The sequence below is a fragment of the Sceloporus occidentalis genome, unplaced genomic scaffold (assembly GCF_023333645.1).
Source record: "Sceloporus occidentalis isolate IW3139 unplaced genomic scaffold, rSceOcc1.0.p SCAF_8, whole genome shotgun sequence".
Classification (NCBI taxonomy): domain Eukaryota; kingdom Metazoa; phylum Chordata; class Lepidosauria; order Squamata; family Phrynosomatidae; genus Sceloporus; species Sceloporus occidentalis.
The window spans coordinates 30,636,657-30,655,552 of record NW_028316988.1 but is presented as its reverse complement, the minus strand read 5'-3'; the positions used below and the strand labels follow the sequence as shown (position 1 = coordinate 30,655,552).

Here is an 18,896-nt window from a genome sequence, read left to right as displayed (position 1 = left end):
ATCCTGCATTATTTGTATCATCTGAACTGGGCCACTGACTCCATCATAATTCAAGTGCTGGCATGTGTGAGCAACCAAACTCGCAGAGATACGCATGGATGCGATTCCATGGTGTGAATAACCCCCAAAACAAGCGAATGAGATTATGCACATTGTCACGCCAATAAAACAACATCTGAATTGACCTCCAATATAGTTATTCAAGTTTGATAGGATGGTTTCCCTTCATCACATCAGCCCTCTGCTATAGTTTCTCAACCATTTCCAACGAAAAACGTGAAGAATCATCTCCGCACCCTGCTCCACCCATCCTGGGCACATACTGACTGACACATCCCCAAGGAGGGATTTATCAGCGCACTGCACACTCTCACGGCCTCAACGTAAACAGGAAAGGTGTGCAGATCAAAATAGAGACCAGGCAGGAAACGACACAATCCCATCCTGCGCTTGTACGCTCCAAACCCTCCTCTCGCCTTGCCTGACTCTGGCATGCATTTCCAGCCAAAAAAGAGACCCAAAAGAAATCCTTGTGAAATGTGCACTCTGTGCAAGGTGGCCTAAGAAGCATTCCTCCGCTCATGTTTGAATGGGAGAATTTCCATTGGTGCAAATTCTCCACTCTCAAGAGAGGTTTGTGTGCTGGGAAAGGAGGACTTCAGAGCTCAAAACCCTTGCTGCTCCTGCTACAAACTCCTTAGAGAAGGCTCTAGCCTCAGTTCTTCTCTGCAAAATGGGGATAATATTGTAAACATCCCCAAGCTATAGTTTTTTGTGGGTTTTTCAGGCTCTGTGGCCATGTTCTAGAAGAGTTTCTTCCTGACGTTTCACCAGCATCTGTGACTCACATCTTCAGAGAATATGAAGATGCCAGCCACAGATGTTGGTGACACGTCAGGAAGAAACTCTTCTAGAACATGGCCACATAGCCCGAAAAACCCACAAAAGCCTATGGATGCCGGCCATGAAAGCCTTCAACATCCCCAAGCTAGTCTGGTGCATGGATTGCTGAGATAATACAGATGTGGGACTCCAAGCAGAGCAGGGAAGTAAACTGGGGAGGATGAGATTTCCACCATTTAGAAATGTGGTCTCCTTAAGTATTTTTTAAAAGGGGCCAGCATGGTGCAGTGGTTGGCGCATTGGACTACAACTCTGGAGACCAGGGTTCAAAGCAACTCAGGCATGAAACCCACTGAGTGACCTTAAGCAAGTTACACTCTCTCAGCCTCAGAGGATTGCAATGGCAAACCGCCTTGGAAGAAACCCACCAAGAAAACACAGTGAAAGCTTAATCTTAGGTTCGCCATAAGTCGGAATTGACTTGACGGCACACAACAACAACAACCTCATCTTAGCTGAAACAGCAGGGGACACTACCCAAATTTTCCTCTCTCTAATTTCTCCTGAAAGGTCAGCCTTCCATATTATCTGGCCTGATTCCTGACACTTTCGTATCTCCCCCCCCTGCCATATTAGTTTTATTTAAATCCAAATGTATGTCCACATATGCAATTTGCCACAGCTATCAGGGTCTCCAATCTCAAATTACACTAATTAGAAAAACACTATTAAAAACTCTCTTTATGTACCATAAAGATTGCAAAGTGTTATGAAATGGCAATGACAATCCAACTAAGGGGCTGTACAGATGGGCAGCTGGATGCCGGCGCTTTCTTCCCTGGATCGGTGCTGCAGCAGCCACACGCAGCGGTACCGATCTGCTCTAAGCAGCTTTCTGGAAGGCGCATCATATGTGCTGTGGCATGGCATCATGACGCCCATCTGTCCAGCACCGTTTGGGTGCTGCGCCCAGCGTGCGTCATCATGGCGCATGCTGTGTGGACAGGCGTATTCCATAATGGTGGCCGGGCGGCACGGTAAGGGCTTGGAGTGTGCTCTCAGTCCTCTGACATTCCTATACCCTCCAACATTTCACAGATGAAAACTGGGATACATTGGCCAAGCAATAACAGAGTAAAACCCTCTGCCATCCCACTTTTTCAGCAACCTTTTAAAATGTCCCAGTTTATTAATAGTTGGAGGTAAACGGAGGACAAAGGGGAAAGTGGGAAGACCAGAGAGAAAGCAGGTCATTTTAGAAACAGTTCAAAAGTGAGGAAGCATAGGATTAACTGGGTCTGCCCTCTACCAAACTGGGACAGTTGGGGGCTTTTCTACTACTATTCCATTTCGAATTCAGTTTGCAGCAAGTGAAATAAACCGAGGACAAAGGTGCAGCCGGGAGGAGAAGAGAGAAACCAGAACATTACACAGTTGAGAAACTGGGAAGACAAAGGATGAATTGAGTTTGTCTCTGCCCAATGTTCTACTGCTTCTGAACTTTTAACTCAGTTTGCAGCAAATGAAATAAACTGAGGACAAAGGAGGGAGGAGAAGTGAGAAACCAGGACATTTTAAAAACATCTTTTGTGGGTTTTTCGGACTACATGGCCATGTTCTAGAAGAGTTTATTCTTGATGTTTCACCTGCATCTGTGGCTCACATCATCAGAGAATGCAGAGTATTATCAATACCATATTGATGATAATAAATGCAGCTAAAGTAGTAAGCAGCACTGACCTTCCTGGAGCACCACGTCCTTCAGCTTCTCCAGGCGCTCAGCAAAGCAGGCCACATCGGCCAGGAGCTGAGAGATGTCCTCTGGGTCGGTCAGGCTCCCTTCGTTGCTCTCGCTGGGGCTGTGGACACTGTGGGGCTTGTGCCCCTTGGCAAGGCCCTTGGCAGCAGGGGACAGTGGGAATCCTGCCGCACTGGCATGGCGGCTGAGGCTGGTGGGCCGCTTGAGCGTCCCTGCCATGGCAGAGGAAGGCAAGTCCACCAGGCTGGACGTCAAAGCCTCCAGGCCCTCTCGCCGTGGCAGCTCCTGGAGGAGAAGAAAGCCCTAGAATTAGGGTTGCCAGTTATGGAATCACAGAAGCATAGCGTTGCAAGGGATCCCAAGGGTCATCCACACCAATCCCATTCTGCCATGTAGGAACAAACCATCAAATAATGTCCCAGACCTAGAGATTTCTGTCCCTAAACCAGAGATTTATGGACCTAGGCCCCTGGTGATGTCCTTATATTAACTGTTCACACACACACACCATGTTTTGGTTGGAAATGAAGGCAGAAATCTTAGCTACAGAAGTTGTCCACAGATCAAAGTGAAGTGAGTGATTATTTTTGTTTAGCGAAATGGGATATACAGTCGGCCCTTCTTATACACGGATTTTTTACACACGGATTCAAGCATACACAGTTTGAAAATGTTCCAATGAACATTCAAATACCAAACCTTGAATTTCCATTTTTTATAAAGGACACCATTTTGCTATGTCATTATATTTAATGAGACTTGAGCATCCACGGATTTTGTTATCCACGGGGGATCCTGGAATCAAACCCCAGCGGATAACAAGGGTCCTCTGTATATCCAGGAGTAGTTCTGTTAGCCCTATACTAGCAAAGTACAATAACATCCAAAATCCACCAAACAACAATACCTTTAGTTTTTTGTAGGTTTTTCAGGCGATGTGGCCATGTCCTAGAAGAGTTTATTCCTGACGTTTTGCCAGCATCTCTGGCTGGCATCTTCGGAGAACTCTCTTCCATGCCAGCATTCTCTGAAGGTGCCAGCCACAAATGCTGTTGAAACATCAGGAATCAACTCTTCTAGAACATGGCCACAGAGCCCGAAACACCCACAAAAAACTATGGATGTCGGCCATGAAAGCCTTTGACTTCATAACAATACCTTTATTGCCCAACCAAAATGCACAATATATATGATGCAAGCTTTCAGAGGCTTTTGACGGAATCACTTTTCTAGTCATTTGAATCCACTGATTCATGTCTTAGACTCCTGACCAGCATAAAAAGATAAAATCGCAGAGTTGGAAAGGACCCCAAAGATCATCCATTCCAATCCTCAGATATGCAGGGCCACACTATAATGACATTGTTCTTGAAATATATCAATTAATAAATATCCATCCAACCTCTGTCCAAAGACCTCCAAAGATGGGGAACCCACCATCCTCCAAAGAAGTTCATGTTCCACCATCAATTCATAGCATCATAGAAATACAGAATTGTAGAGCTGAAAGGGACCCCAAGGGTCATCCAGTCCAACCCCATTCTGCCATGCAGGAATCCATGTGGAATCTCTAGCAATATCCATCTCCAAAGACCTCCAAAGATGGACCCTCCAAAGCAGTTGTCCATTCCTCTACCAAACAGCAAAAAGGTTCTTCATGTTTAGATGGAATCTCTAGCCATATTGCTATTGCTATTGAGGTGGAATCTGTCATTTGAAGCCATCGATCCATACGTTTTAGTCTCTGGAGTTTCAAAAATTGCAACAGGCAATATTTCCCCCCTAAAGGTTGTTAACAACAGGGACAACTTACTTTCACAAATACGAAAATAACCTTCCCAAGTTCTGTGTAACATTACCTTAAGCCAGATGCTGGTCCGGCAGGAGATGGTATCCAGCATTTGCCCTCCAGCTTTGGTCACTTTCCTCCGCAGTTCAGTCAAATACGGGCTATAACTAGTCCGGCCACTCACCCGCTTGACCAGCATCCCTGCCATCTGACCATCTGCTCGGCCCACAAAATGCACCACCTGAGTTCATGTGCCAATATTTTAACTTTTAAAAAATATATTCAAAAAATATTCAGGCTTTTTTCCATTATTGTTTTTGCATTTGATCTGGTTCTCAAAAGCCGGTGCAATATATATATATATATGTATGTATATGTATATGTATATTACAACATAAAACCAACAGACCCAACCCAACGCAAGCCGAGAGGCGAAGGAAACCACAATTTTGTCTCTGAAGCAACAGGAAGTCGGATCCAGCAGCTTCCTCTTTTGGGGCACAAAACAAGCGATCGTCCTTTTTGAAATGATGCGATGAGAAAAAGTAAAAATGAGAGCTGTCACTCGATTTAAAAACCCTCGCTCATTTTATTTATTTGCCGGTGGCAAGACTTTTGAGTTAGGCATGTTTAGCTTGGAAAAGGAAAGACCACCAGGCAACATGGAAATTAAAATAACATCTACAAAATTACAAATATCCAAAATTACAAAATCCACAAAACAGGGATACCTTTATCGGACCAACCAAAATGCACAAAGCGCAACCAAAGTGCCACCAACATCCACTTTGTGACTTTTGGTTGCTCCAATAAAGTTCTCCCTGCTTTGTGGATTTTGGATGTTATTATACTTGGCTATATAGTTTACTCCTGAATATGTTTCCAAGTGACACAAGAGTTTTCTTTAAATATCTGATCAGATGTTACATAGAAGACAGAGCAAGCTTGTTTCCTGCTGTTTCAGAGACTAGAACGCGAACCCATGGATTCCAGTTACAAGAAAAGAAACTAAGGCCTGTTACAGACTACCAAAATAAAGCTGCTTCGGGTTTCTCTAAAGTATGCTGTTTAAATGATGCATGCATCTTAAGAATCCGGAAGCTGCACCAAAGCTGCACTCCAGTGCTTAGGAATGGAGTGTGGCTTTGGCGCGACCTCCAGACTCTTAGGACCCACGCATCATTTAAATAGCATACCTCCAAAGAGACCCAAAGCAGCTTTATTTTGGTAGTCTGTAACAGGCCTCAATTTAAATTCTAGGAAGAGATTATTGGCTGTAAGAGCTGTTTGATGGTGGAATAGACTGCCCTGGAGTTCTCAAAGGCTATTAATATCATTTTTTACCTGCAAAGTTTTGTATTTATTGCTGGGACTACAATAATACACAGCCATTGTTCATGACAAATCCTGGGTCTCTCAACCTGTTGCACCCAAATCTGTTCCAAAAACAGATCCAATCCAAAAGGTGTTTAGGTTGTTGTTGTTGTGCACCTTTAAATACTGTAATTTCTGATTTATGGCAACCCTAAGTCAAACCTATAATGGGAGAGTATAACTTGCCCCTCGATTCGGAAGGGCAACGGAAAAGCAACCAGGTGTGATAAAACAGACACGTTATAACGTGAATTGGCATAGCTGAACCAGGAGTCACCCTGAATCTGAGCTGCAAAAACCTCCATGTGATAAACACCTAAGATTCTATGAATGGAAATCAGAGGACTAAGGTGGGACAATGGAAGCCCCATCAAAAGAAGACTGCAGTAGTCAAGGCTGGAGATAATAGGGCATGAACTAAGGTCTTTGCAGAAGCCGATAGAAAAGGTCTAGTTTTTTGGCTGGATTGTCCCGGCCTTAGTGCATGAGTATTGGACGGAAATTTTACAGCACATCTCCAAGACCACTAAACCAAGTATACAGTTATCCCCACTCCAGCTCCTGTTCTCCATTTTTATGAATGAAAATAAAGCCTGCAGCATAAAGAACTTATTAGTTTGCTTCTGGCTTGAGACAGCCAAGAACTGGAAAACTGGAAAGCTGAATATTGTAGGCTGGAGGACTAGACTCTGGGGCTTGTGGCTAATGGAGAAAATGGCAGAGAAGATACACTCTGGATTGACCTTTCATGAGATTTGGCACCCATTCATCGAATACATCCAGAAAGATTTACTCTCTAGACATCCCCCAGTTTCAGCTAAATTTTTAGGGAAAGATGACTTTCAGGATCCCTGAATACACACCTTTTATCTATATTTCTCTATATTGCCTGCATTTACTGCTGTTTTGGTGTACTGTTGGTTGTCATGTTTTGTTTTAGAATGTATTAATAAATTTTAATTTAAAAAAGAAAAAGAAAAGAAAAGAAAAGGTCTAGTTTTAGCAATATCTAGAAAGAAAGAAATTGGCATGACCTGGCTGCAGCCTGAATCTGAGGAGCAAAGGACAAAGCTTCCTTCATAGAATGAATGGGAACATGATGGACCATGGTAGAAAATGTATACTGCAAAGTAGGTTTTGGAGGAAAGGCGAGTAGTTCTGCCTTAGCTGTGTTAAAGGTTTAGACACCGATGAAGCATCCATGGGCCAAAAGACAGGCCAAAATAAAGCTGCTTCAGGTCACTTTGGAGGGATGCTATTTCAATGCTACATGGATGGAAGCTGTGCCAAAGCCATGCTTCAGTCCTAAGGACTGGAGCGCAGCTTCTGGCCTCTTAAGATGCGTGAATTGTTTAAACAGCATACCTCCAAAGTGACTCAAAGCAGCTTTATTTTGGCCTGTCTGTTTGGGCCCCATGATGAGATAGATAGCTGAGAGATATGACGCAACACGTTGTTCAATATCCAAAGAAAGTTCTGGAGTAGAAAAATATAACTGCGTATTGAAAGCCATATGAACTGACCCCAGGAAATGTGGAAGACCCACTGTAGACTTTGGTAACCCAAACAATACAACTAGCCTGGCTATATCCAGACATTTCTTATTATAATGTTCCCTTGGTATCCGCTGGGGTTTGGTTCCAGGATCTTCCGTGGATATCAAAATCCATGAATGCTAAAGTCCCATTAAATACAATGGGTGGTATTATCATTAATAATAATATTATAATGGACCCTTTGTATCCACTGGGGTTTGGTTCCAGGATGCCTTGTGGATACCAAAATCCACGGATGCTCAAGTCCTATTAAATACAGTGGCGCAGTAAAATGGCCTCCCTTATATAAATGACATAACCAAGGCTTGCTTTTTGGGATGTATATATAATTTGGAATATTTTCAAGCCATGGATAGCTGAATCTGTGGATGAAGAACGCATGGATATAGAGGGCCGGCCGTAACGTCTTTAGTTGTGGCTAAACCAGAGCTGAAACTTTATTCCATGATGTTAGACGATGAAGTTTAGAAGGATGATAAATTTAATAATGCTATTAATAAAAAGGCTAATTTATATAGCAACAAACATTGCCCATTGGTTAGTTTCTTACACTCGCAGAAGCATCCTGGTCTGGAAGCACTGTGTTTGGAATAAAGGCAAAAGGGGACTCAAATAGTCCAAGGATTGATAGAGGATTTTGCACTTAGGCAAGTCACACTCTCTCAGCCTCAGGGATTATTATTATTATTATTATTATTATTATTATTGATATGCCGCCCAATCACTAGGAATCTGGGCGGCTTACAACAAAGGGGATCATACAAGGCAATAACAATAAACATGAACTAAAAAAAAGATGTAACATAGCAGTATATTAAACAATAGCAATAAAACAGGATAACAATTAACAATAGCAGTAACAAAAACAAAAAAAGGCCATAGCAAACCTCCTCTGAACAAATCTTGCCAAGAAAACCCCAGGATAGGGTCACTGTAATTTGGAAACAGCTTGAATTCACACAGCAATACATTAAGTCCTAACTGTAGCTGTCACAATTTGTAATTCAAACACAAAACTTTTGGAAAAGAGGACCAAAAATGGTAGCTTAAAGGGGTTGTTTCCAGATGAAGGTGAAATGAGGGGATGGTTCTTTCTTTCTGACCTGGGCTGCGTCTGTACTGCAGAAATAGTGCAGTTTGACATGACTTTAACTGCCACGGCTCTATGGAGCCCTAGGATTTCTAGTTTGGTGAGACATTTAGCTTTCTATGTCAGAGAATGTCTGTCTATGTCTGGCGCCACAACAAACTAAAAATCCCAGGAGTCCATAGCATGGAGCCATGGAAGTTAAAGCGGTGTCAAACTGCATTAATTCTGCAGTGCAGGTGGATAAGATTTATGATTCTGTGGTTTGACCCTCCCTCAGCCTTACTTCTAAACTGCTTCCAAAAAAGCAATTTATTTTCAAGTGCATATGCATAAATGTTTAATAGATAGATATTGTTTATTGCAGCCATAGCAAATCTTAAATTGTAGGGGCGAGGAAGAAATACGGCATCTAAATTTACCTCCACTACACTTATTTAATGCATTATTGTCTATTGTATTTATATTTTTACTCATTTATTTTTATTATCCTTTTTATTGAACCTTTTATATAGAGTTCTTATGGAGAGTGTTATATGGGTTTTGTTGTATTTTGAGATTGGCTAATCAATAAATGTTGTTGTTGTTGTTGTTGTTACAGTCATTGACCAGTAAATGTCCAGAGACATTTAAATATAAGTTGCAAAGTTTAATACAAAAAAGAAAATACTATTGCCATTTTCTGTTTAGAAGTAGGGACCGTTTGGTCACAAAATCCACAGTTTGTGGCACGGCAGACTCAAGAACCCCTTTGCTCTTGTTGCTGTGTGTCTTTGAGACGTTTCCGACTTATGGAGGACCCTAAGGAGGACCTATCCTGGCATTTTCTTGGCAAGACTGGGTCAAAGGATGTTTGCCACAACCTTCCCTTGAGGTTGAGAGAGTGTGACTTGCCCAAGTGGGTTTCCATGGCTGAGCTGGGAATTGAACCCAGCTCTGATCCCCTTTATTAGTGCCAAAGCAATGGGTGCATCAGGTTTCTTTGTGGCCTGCAAGGCCTGTTTGCACTCCAGGTTTCAGACCGAGAAACATAGTGCGCTCATGCACCACGGGAAGTGAAACTTTTGGTGCGCCACTTTCCGTTTGCGCAAAAACAACAGCCAGAACAAGCACCAGAGCTCCTGCAGCGCTTCATCTTCCTTCTATTGGTGATGGTGGTTTGTTTTTAAAAAGGGAAATGTTGACACGGCTTCTCTGCTTCAGAAGCCATTGCAAGATAAGAAGCCAAATGCAGAGGAAATAAACAGAGCATTTATGATGCAGAACGGAAAGAAATGGGATTTCTCTGCAGCTCTTTCCGAAGACTCTGGAACTCGCTTCCACTGGATTTTACGGGGCCTATTCCCTGTTATTTAGTCAAGTCCAACGTGGTCATTATTTTTGTTTTCTTTACGTTCAACAACACGCCAGCCTTTGCAATGTCCTCTTTGACCTTCTTTAGTAATTGTTTCAAGCCCATAATGTTTTTTGCTGGTACTGTGGTATCATCTGCATAGTTTAGCTTGATATTCCTTCCTCTTATCTTTATCTCTCCCTTTTCTGACACTGTCTGCTTTTCATATGATATTTTCCGACCATACTATGCATGCAATACACACTTGACAACACTACATGCAAAATGAATCTAGGAGTATTAGTAGACCGCAAGCTGAACATGAGCCAACAGTGTGATGTAGCAGCTGAAAAAGCCAATGCGATTCTAGGCTGCACCAATAGAAGTACAGCGTCTAGATCGAGGGAAGTAATAGAATTAATACAGTTTGATGTCGCTTTAAATGTCATGGCTCAATGATATGGCATCCTGGGATTTGTTGTTTGTTGTGGCACCAGAGCTCTCTGACAGAGGAGGCTAAATGAATGAGAGACCACACTGCTGCTAAGGTCTTGCAAAGTCACTGTTCCCCCCAGCAATAGGCAAAGATCTTGTTATTTGGGCCACATTTCGGGAACAGTGGCTTTGCAAGACCTTAGCCGCGCGGCCTCTCATTCATAGGGTTGCCATAAGTTGGGCTTGACTAAATATCAGGTAACAACAACCACAATTGGCAACTGATTGGGACTTTTATTTAATAGACTGGCACTGCAAGTTGTGCTTCCCTTATCCGAAACGCTTGGGTTTTGGATTTTGGAATATAAGGAAAATAAGGAGATATCTTGGAGAGAGAATCCGAGTCTAAAGATTAAATTCCTTTACGGAGTTTATCACACTGGGGCTCACTTCGGCATTCAAGAGAGATTAAAGCGCATTGAAAGCATCCCGCAAATAGAGCAAAAATGGTGAATAATTGTACAAATGATTATCACACACAAGTGCGCAAGTAAAGCAATATCGGAAGTGCATAGTTGCTGAAATCCTGACAGTCAAAAGATATGTGTTAATGCTTCTTTGGGACGTTGTGTGAAACCGTTTGGCACAATGACGCATTTTTTCCAGCATATTCACAGGATAAATTCCTCACCTCCTTTGTGTGAGAAACACAAATGTTTTCTCTACATCATGATTTTATACATGATATTTGAAAGAACTTTGTGCATGTAACAAAGCCTGCGCACACTGGACCATTTCAAGAGCATTTACTTCCTTGTCCTGTGCTATTTTGAATAGTTCACTGCTGAATGCTGGCTGCAAATTGTGTTGTAGTTTTATTATAATTAAATTTAAAATTATAGGGAGAACTGAGAATTGCCAAATGGGGACAGTCAGAGGGTATGGCTTCTCAGTCCTCCCCAAAATGTTTCCTTTAAAACAACATCACAATTTGCAGCCAAAAGTCAGCAGTGCAGCATTTAAAATAGTTCAGGATAAGGAAGGAAATGCTTCATAATAAATGGGACAGTCAATATCCTGGTCAATTTAGTTCCTTTTAGTCCATATTAATGCAGTAGTCTCTTCCGTAGCCATGATCATATTAGTAAAGCAAAGGGATCTGATCCAACGGAGAGAAAGAAATTTGTAGCAGAAGCGTTTGTAGCCTGAATCTGACAAAGAAGACTGAATCTGTGGCTGCATCTGCACTGCAGAATAAGTGCATTTTGGCACCATTTTAACTGCCAGGGGCACATCCTGTGCAATTTTAGGATCTGTAGTTTGCTGCGGCAGAGAGGACAGAGAAGGCTAAAGGCCTCACTGACCAAACTGCAAACTCCGTAATTGCATACTATGGAGCCATGGCAGTTAAAGTGGTGCCAAACTGCCATAATGATGCAGTGCAGATGCGGCCATAGCCTACTTGTTTCTAGCCAGGAGGTGGGTGCAGAGCAGAGCAGAGGGTGAGCCCTGGCATCGCTGCAACTGGGAAGGAAGGAGGAAGCTAAGTAAATACATTTACCCCCTTCCCCCCAATACCAGTCTTTGCATGTTTCAGCAACAAATACATTAATCCTTGCACATTATAGCAAGCCACTGGTCTCTTAGAGAAACTGGAGACTTGCACCCAACCCTTTCCTCTTGTCTGGGTCAGAGCCCCCCCAAAACTGGAGAATTTGCTCCTTCATCTCCTATCGGAAGAAGACCCCCCAAAACTGGAGACCCAGGGCCAGATCTTGAGATTTGGCAACCCCGAGAGTCCTGTTGTGGTTTGAGTGTTGGACCTGGATGCTGGAGACCAATGTTTGAATCCCTGCTCAGCCATGGGAACGCATTTGGGCAAGTCACACTCTCTCAGCCTCTGGGGAAGGCCATGGCAAGCCTCCTCTGAACAAATCTTGCCAAGAGACCCCAGGAAACCTCCCGAAAGCAGGCAAGAGTGCACAAAACCCGTTCTTTCTTGACTTACCAGGTTTATACGCAACCTGTCTCCTAAACTAGGACTCAGGGTGTCTTGTTCAGGAATGCTTTGACTGAGAGTTCCTGCATGGCAGAATGGGGTTGAACTAGATGGCCCTTGGGGGTCTCTTCCAACTCTATGATTCTAGGATTCTAGGATTGTGCCAAAATTAAAACAAAACACAGATACAAACAACTACCATTAAACACCAGTGATCCACATGATGATATTAACATACAACTGCATTTAAAAGTAATTTAAAAGCACGCCACTATTTTAAAAGCATGTAAACATGTGGGCTGTCCCTTATTCGGGATCCCCAACATCTGGAATACCAAAATCAAAAATGCTCCAACATCCGAAGTACAATCAAATCCAAAACCCACAAAACGGCGATGCCATTATGGGACCAAGCCAAAATGCGCAAAATACCAAAAATTGGAAATGACTTGAAGGCACACAACACACACAAAGACAACAATAACAATATGTCATTCCACAGCCCACCACCAAATATATTCAAGCAAACATAAGCAGGCCTTCTTTAGGTTTGAAACAGTAGGAAGGCGGTGCTGTGGTTTGAGCGTTGACTGTGACTCTGGAGGCCAGGGTTCGAATTCTGGCTCGGATATGTCAACCCACTGGGTGGCCTCAGGCAAGTCGCATCCTCTCAGCCTCAGAGGATGGCCATGGCAAACCCCTCTGAAGAAACTCGCCAAGAAAACCCCATGATAGGGTCACAGGCGCACAACCACAACAGCAATAAAAAGTGGCATTGACACTGGTTGGTTGGCATGCGGGCGGGAGGTGTATTAAGGATGACAGAGCCCATCATGAGACCATGATGGAAGTGATAACAGTGCCATGGTTGCCCTGGATTCTCTTTTTGTCTATGAATATCCGATGGCTCTGTACCAACAACTCACCAAAGAGGCTGAAGGTGGCACTGGACTCCCTGCCCGGCACTTTTTGGAGATGGAAGGGGTCTTCATCAGGTCTCGCTTCTTCCTTGAAAACATGGCTTGCTCCTCCGAAGACGGGTGGCCACAAGCTACCCAGGTCAACAGCTGGCACCCAATGGAGGTGCCAGCCTTTCCATGCACCGGCCTGGCCTCCCACAGGTGCCCCTGTTGTGCCAATGTGCCCGCCAACAGAAGGTTTTGGAGGTCGCTTACTGCATGCGCTCAAGGCACATGATTCAAACCCATTTCCTGGCTGGGCTGGTCGGAAGGCGAAGAAAAGAAGAAGCGGCGACAACAACTGACACGACAACAGCATGAAGGCACAGGAAAAGGCTGGGGTGTGTGGTGTGTGTGTGTGTCAGCATCTGAACCCTGGGAGGAAACCAACGCTTGCTTGGCTGTTTTTCTAGGCTGAGATGAGTATTATCCATTTGAACGTCCAAGATTATCAGCCACTGCCTCCTTGTGCAATAACTCATTGTTGGTCTTCTGGCCCAATACTGTTTGGCCGACATCTTGTGGCCATGAGTTCCACAGGTTAGAGGGTTTTTTTGCACTACAGGAATTTTTTTAATTATGGTTTCCACCACTTTGTTGTTGTTGCGTGTCTTCCATTCATTTCTGACTGAAAGCCCTGGCAAATCTCCTCCGAACAAACCTTGCCATGCAAAGCCTATGACAGGTTTGCCTTAGGGTCGCCAGAAGTCAGAAAAAACTTGCAACAACAACAACAACAGTTAACTACTGTTATAATCCCGAATTATAACTGCGACAAGTTGCTTCCAAAAAGTAACTTTGCACAGCCTGGGAGGGAAAGAAAGAAATCATTGTCCACTTTTTCCAACAGGTTTGATAGCCTTCTTTTACAGTACAAGTATAATTTTGCAAAACCATATATATATATAGAGAGAGAGAGAGCCAGAGTGAAGTAATGGTTTGAGTATTGGACTATGACTCTGGAGACCAGGATTCGAATTCCAGTCCAGCCATGGAAACCCACTGGGTGACCTTGTGTGAACCACACTCTCTCAGCCCTAGAGGATGGCAAGGGCAAACCCTCTTTGAACAATCTTGCCAAGAAAATCACATGAAAGGTATGCCTTAGGGTCGCCATAAGTTGGAAGTGATGCAAAGCGGCTTGCAACAAATATGCTTTATTTCTTTATTTTATATCCCGCTTTCCCCCCAAAAAAATTGGGACGCAAAGCATCTTGCAATTTAAAAGAATGTTGCAACTAAAACATACCAAAGTAAATATTAAGATGGAATTTTTAAAAAATTAAATATAAAATAATTTAAAAAGAATGTTATTTTGTGCAAGAAAGAAAAGGATGCAGCCCTCTGCCACCATCTGCTGACGAGAAAACATAAAGATTAAAATAAAATAAGGCCAGATACCCTTCAACAGGTGAAAACTGAGGCTGCATCCGCACTGCAGAAATAATCCAGTTTGACGCCACTTTAACTGCCATGGCTCAATGCAATATAATCCTGGGAACTGTAGTTTTGTGACACATTTAGCCTTCTCTGCCAGAGAGCTCTGGTGCCACAAGAAACAACAGCATTGAGCCATGACAGTTAAAGCGACATCAAACTGTATTAATTCTATTACTTCCCTCGATTTAGACCAGGGGTCGGCAAACTACGGTCCGCGAGCCGGATTCGGCCCGCCGAGGCCTTGGGACCAGCTCCAGTCCGGTCCTGCTGCCAATTGCCGCCCTCCAGCAGGGCTCCAGTGGCCGCAGCAGGCCTGTATTGTATATGTTCCCATTTTGTTTTTTACTTCAAAATATGATGTGTGCAGTATATGTAGGAATTATTTATTTATTTATTTATTTATTCTTAAATTCTTAAATTATTTATTTTTTGGCTTTGGCCCCCCAGTTGTCTGAGGGACAGCAACCCGGCCCCCGGATCAAAAAGATTGCCTGCCCCTGATTTAGACACTATACTCCTATTGGTTCAGCCTAGAAGTGCACTGGCTTTTTGGGCTGCTGCATCACACTGTTGGCTCATGTTCAGCTTGCAGTCTACTAAGACTCCTAGATTCATTTTCCATGTACTGTTGTCAAGTATGTATTGCATGCATTGTATTGTTGGAAAATATCATATGAAAAGAAGGCAGTGTCAGAAAAGGGAGAGATAAAGATCGGAGAAAGGAATATCAACAACCTAAGCTACGCAGATGACACCACAGTACCAGCATTATGGGCTTGCAACAATTACTAAAGAAGGTCAAAGAGGACATTGCAAAGGCTGGCTTGTTGTTGAACATAAAGAAAACAAAAATAATGACCGTAGAGGATGTACATAAATTCAATTAGGAAATCCAAATAGTAAAAAAGCTCTCATACCTTGAATTAAAAATTGATCAGAACAGAGACTGCAGTCAAGAAATCAGAAGAAGATTAGGAATGGGAAGAAGACATTAAAGAGCTAGAAAAGATCCTAGAGTGAAGATATATAGTGGGAGTTCTTGGCATCCACTGGGATTTGGTTCCAGGACCCACTGTGGATCCCCAAATCCATGGATGCTCAGGTCCTGTGAGATACAATGGGTTGTTGTTGTTGTTGTTGTTGTTGTTGTTATATTATTATTATTATTATTATTATTATTATTATTATTATTATTATTATTATTACAGTGGGCCCTTGGTATCTGCTGGAGTTTGGTTCTGGGACCCCTCATGGATAGCAAAATCTGTGGATGCTCAATACCCATTAAAATGTTATAACAAAATGGTTCTATCAAATAGCCAAAGCAAGATTAGCTTTTTGGAATTTGTATATTTTTGGAATGTTTTTAAGCCATGGATAGTTGACTCCAAGGATAAAGAATCTGTGGATATGGAGGGCTGAGTGTGCAATTGAAAGTTAGACTCATCCAAGCCTTGGTATTCCCCAGGTATGGATGAAAGAGCTGGACAGTAAAGAAAGCGGAGAGGAAGAAAACCAATTCATTGGAGATATCAGGCTGGAAAAGAGTGCTGAGGATTAAAATGGATGGCCAAAAAGACAAACAAGAGATCAAGCATGTACTCTCCCCGGAAACCTGGAGCTTTGGAAAGCTTGCAACATCTTTTGGGCATTTGGGTTGGCTCCATAAAGTTATCCCGGTTTTGTGGATTTTGGTTCTTATTGGGCCCAACAGACAGGCCAAAATAAAGCTGCTTCGGGTCACTTTGGAGGTATGTTGTTTAAATGACACGTACATCTTAAGAGTCTGGAAGCTGTGCCAAAGCTGTGCTCCGGTCCTTATGACTGGAGCTTGGCTTCTGGCCTCTTAGGAGCATGCATCATTGAAACAGCACACTTCCAAAGTGCCCCAAAGCAGCTTTATTTTGGCCTGTCTGTTTGGGCCCTATTGTCCCTGGAAGCCAAATGATCAAACTGACGCTGTTGTACTTTGGTCTCATCATGAGAAAGCAGGCATTACTAAAAGAAACAATAATGCTTACAAAGGTAGAGGGAAGCAGGAAGAGAAGAAGACTACATGCTGGATAGATGGACTCTATTAAGGAGGTCATGGGTATGAACTTGCAAGTTTTAAGCAAAGCAAAGGAGGACAGTGAGTCTTGGAGATACTTCATCTATAGCAGTGATCGCGAACCTATGGCACACGTGCCAGAGATGGCACTCAGAGCCCTCTCTGTGGGCACACATGCTGTCACCCTAGCACAGAGTTTACCAGAGTTTCTTACTAGAAAGCCAGAGGGATGTGGCACTTTGCAATAAATAAGTGGGATTTGGGTTGCAGTTTGGGCACTCTGCCTGTAAAAGGTTCACCATCACTGATCTATAGGGTTGCCATGGGTCAAGATTAACAAATTGTTAATCCAGGTGGTCTCCCATTTTACGTATGCGCATTTCATTTTGACTGCCCAAGTGTAGCATCCTAGGAGTTCATCACATGAAGGAGACTGGGAGTTTATCCTGCAAATATCCTGGAAAGATAACATAGGACCTGTTAACATGGGCCTTTTAGTACGTCCTGATGACGTACTAGGGTTGCCCGGGAGCGTAGTTTTTAGATGCTCCCTAACCCTAGTACGGCGCCAGGATGTCAAAATGGTGGCGCCCTGTACATACAGGTGCCACCATTTTGACGTGATGGACGCCTAGCATCCACACGTCCCGGCGCGCCGCACAAAGAACCCGTCTTGCTCCGCGGGGAAGCCCTGTGGTCTGGAGGCTGCGGCTTCCCCATGGAGCAAACTAGGGTGGCGGGAGGCCACCTGCTTTGGGCGGTCTGTATCCCCCCAAATGACGCAGAACAATTTCACAGCATGTTGCACAAAACCTGCCATTGAACTGGCCACAAAGACGCATCAAAGCACATCTTTTGACTTTTGGGATTTCAGCGACTGTGCATTTCCGACATCGCTTTATTTGCACACTTGAGTGTGATTATCATTCGTGCAATTACTTGCTCTTTCTGCTTTATTTGCGGGATGCTTTCAATGCGCTTTGGTCTCTCTTTAATGCCAAAATTAGCCCCGGGGTGATAAACACCCTACATTTCTCCTCTATGGAATTCATTTTGTGAGTTCGGGCCCTGCTTTCTAATCTGTGAAAAGTCATTTTGCATTCAGATCCTGTCAACTGGAGTATTAGAAACCCCTCCAAATTTGATGTTCTCCACAAATATGATATGCATGCCCTCTATTCTTTCATCCAAGGCAGAGAAGAAGGAGAAAAGAAAGAAAGAAAGAAAGAAAAAAGAGGGGTCACCCCTCCTCTCTGTGCCGCTCAGTCTGGACTTCCTAACCCTAAATGATGTCACTGTCCTGGCATCTGAACCATGCTGCATTCTTATAAAGAGCTGCTGTGTTTTGTAAGGAGGGATCAACACCATTTTGTAAAAAGAGCTAACTGCTGTTATTTTGGAAAAACTAAATGCTCTCAAATTTGCAGATGGCACCAAACTAGAAGAGTAGCTAATATCCCAGAGGACAGGATCAAACTTCAGAATGACCTGAACAGACTAGAAAGCTGGGCCAAAGCTAACAAAATGAAATTCAACATGGAGAAATGTAAGGTACTGCACTTAAGGCAGAAAAACAAAATGCACAGATATAGGATTATGGGGGAACACCTGGCTGAATGAAACTACATGTGAAAGGGATCTAGGAGTCCTAGTAGACCACAAATTGAACATGAGTCATTAGTGCGATGTGGCAGCTAACAAGGCCAATGCGATTTTAGGTTGCATCCATAGAAGTATAGTGTCCAGATCAAGGGAAGTAATAGTGCCACTCTGTTCTGCTTTGGTCAGGATCCACCTGGAATATTGTGTCCAGTTCTGGCCAAAACAATTCAAAAAGGACATTGAGAAACTGGAGCCATGTGTCCAAAGGAGAGTGACTAAAATGGTGAAGGGTCTGGAAACCATGAAGCCCTATGAGGAAGGACTCAGGGAATTGCTGGGGATGTTTAGCCTGGAGAAGAGAAGGTTAAGGGGTGATAGATAGCCGTATTTAAGTATTTGAAGGGAGGCCATATTGAGGAGGCAGCAAGCTTGTTTTCTGCTGCTCCAGAGACTGGGATCCAGTGGAACAATGGATGCAAGCTCCAGGAAGAGATTCCAGCTCAACTTTAGGAGGAACTTCTTGAGAGTAAGGGTTTCCCCCCCAATTGGAACCTTGAAAAGGAAAGAGACTTTCTGGTGAGAGCACAGATTGATGGAAAAGTCTCACGTTTTGTTCCTGTCCCATCTAATTTTATACAGGGTTAAAATAAACTAACTTGGGGAGCTGTTG

At 43.3% G+C, this 18,896-nt stretch overlaps 1 protein-coding gene across 2 annotated transcripts in view; it reads right to left on the bottom strand.

Moving 5' to 3' along the window:
• LOC149308509 (rho GTPase-activating protein 45-like) overlaps positions 1-13,410 on the bottom strand; it is a 46,972-nt gene extending 33,562 nt beyond the window's left edge. The window contains exons 1-2 of one of the 2 annotated variants that reach the window (XM_089535871.1): positions 13,102-13,410; positions 2,584-2,887 (exon numbers count right to left, since the gene is read on the bottom strand). In XM_089535871.1, coding sequence (XP_089391997.1) covers positions 2,584-2,887; positions 13,102-13,194 — 397 coding nt within the window. In that variant the 5' untranslated portion in view covers positions 13,195-13,410. Of the gene's footprint in view, positions 1-2,583; positions 2,888-4,461; positions 4,712-13,101 lie in introns of those variants that run through there. The other variant, XM_089535870.1, reaches the window with a different exon arrangement.
• Between the last annotated feature and the right edge of the window lie 5,486 nt (positions 13,411-18,896).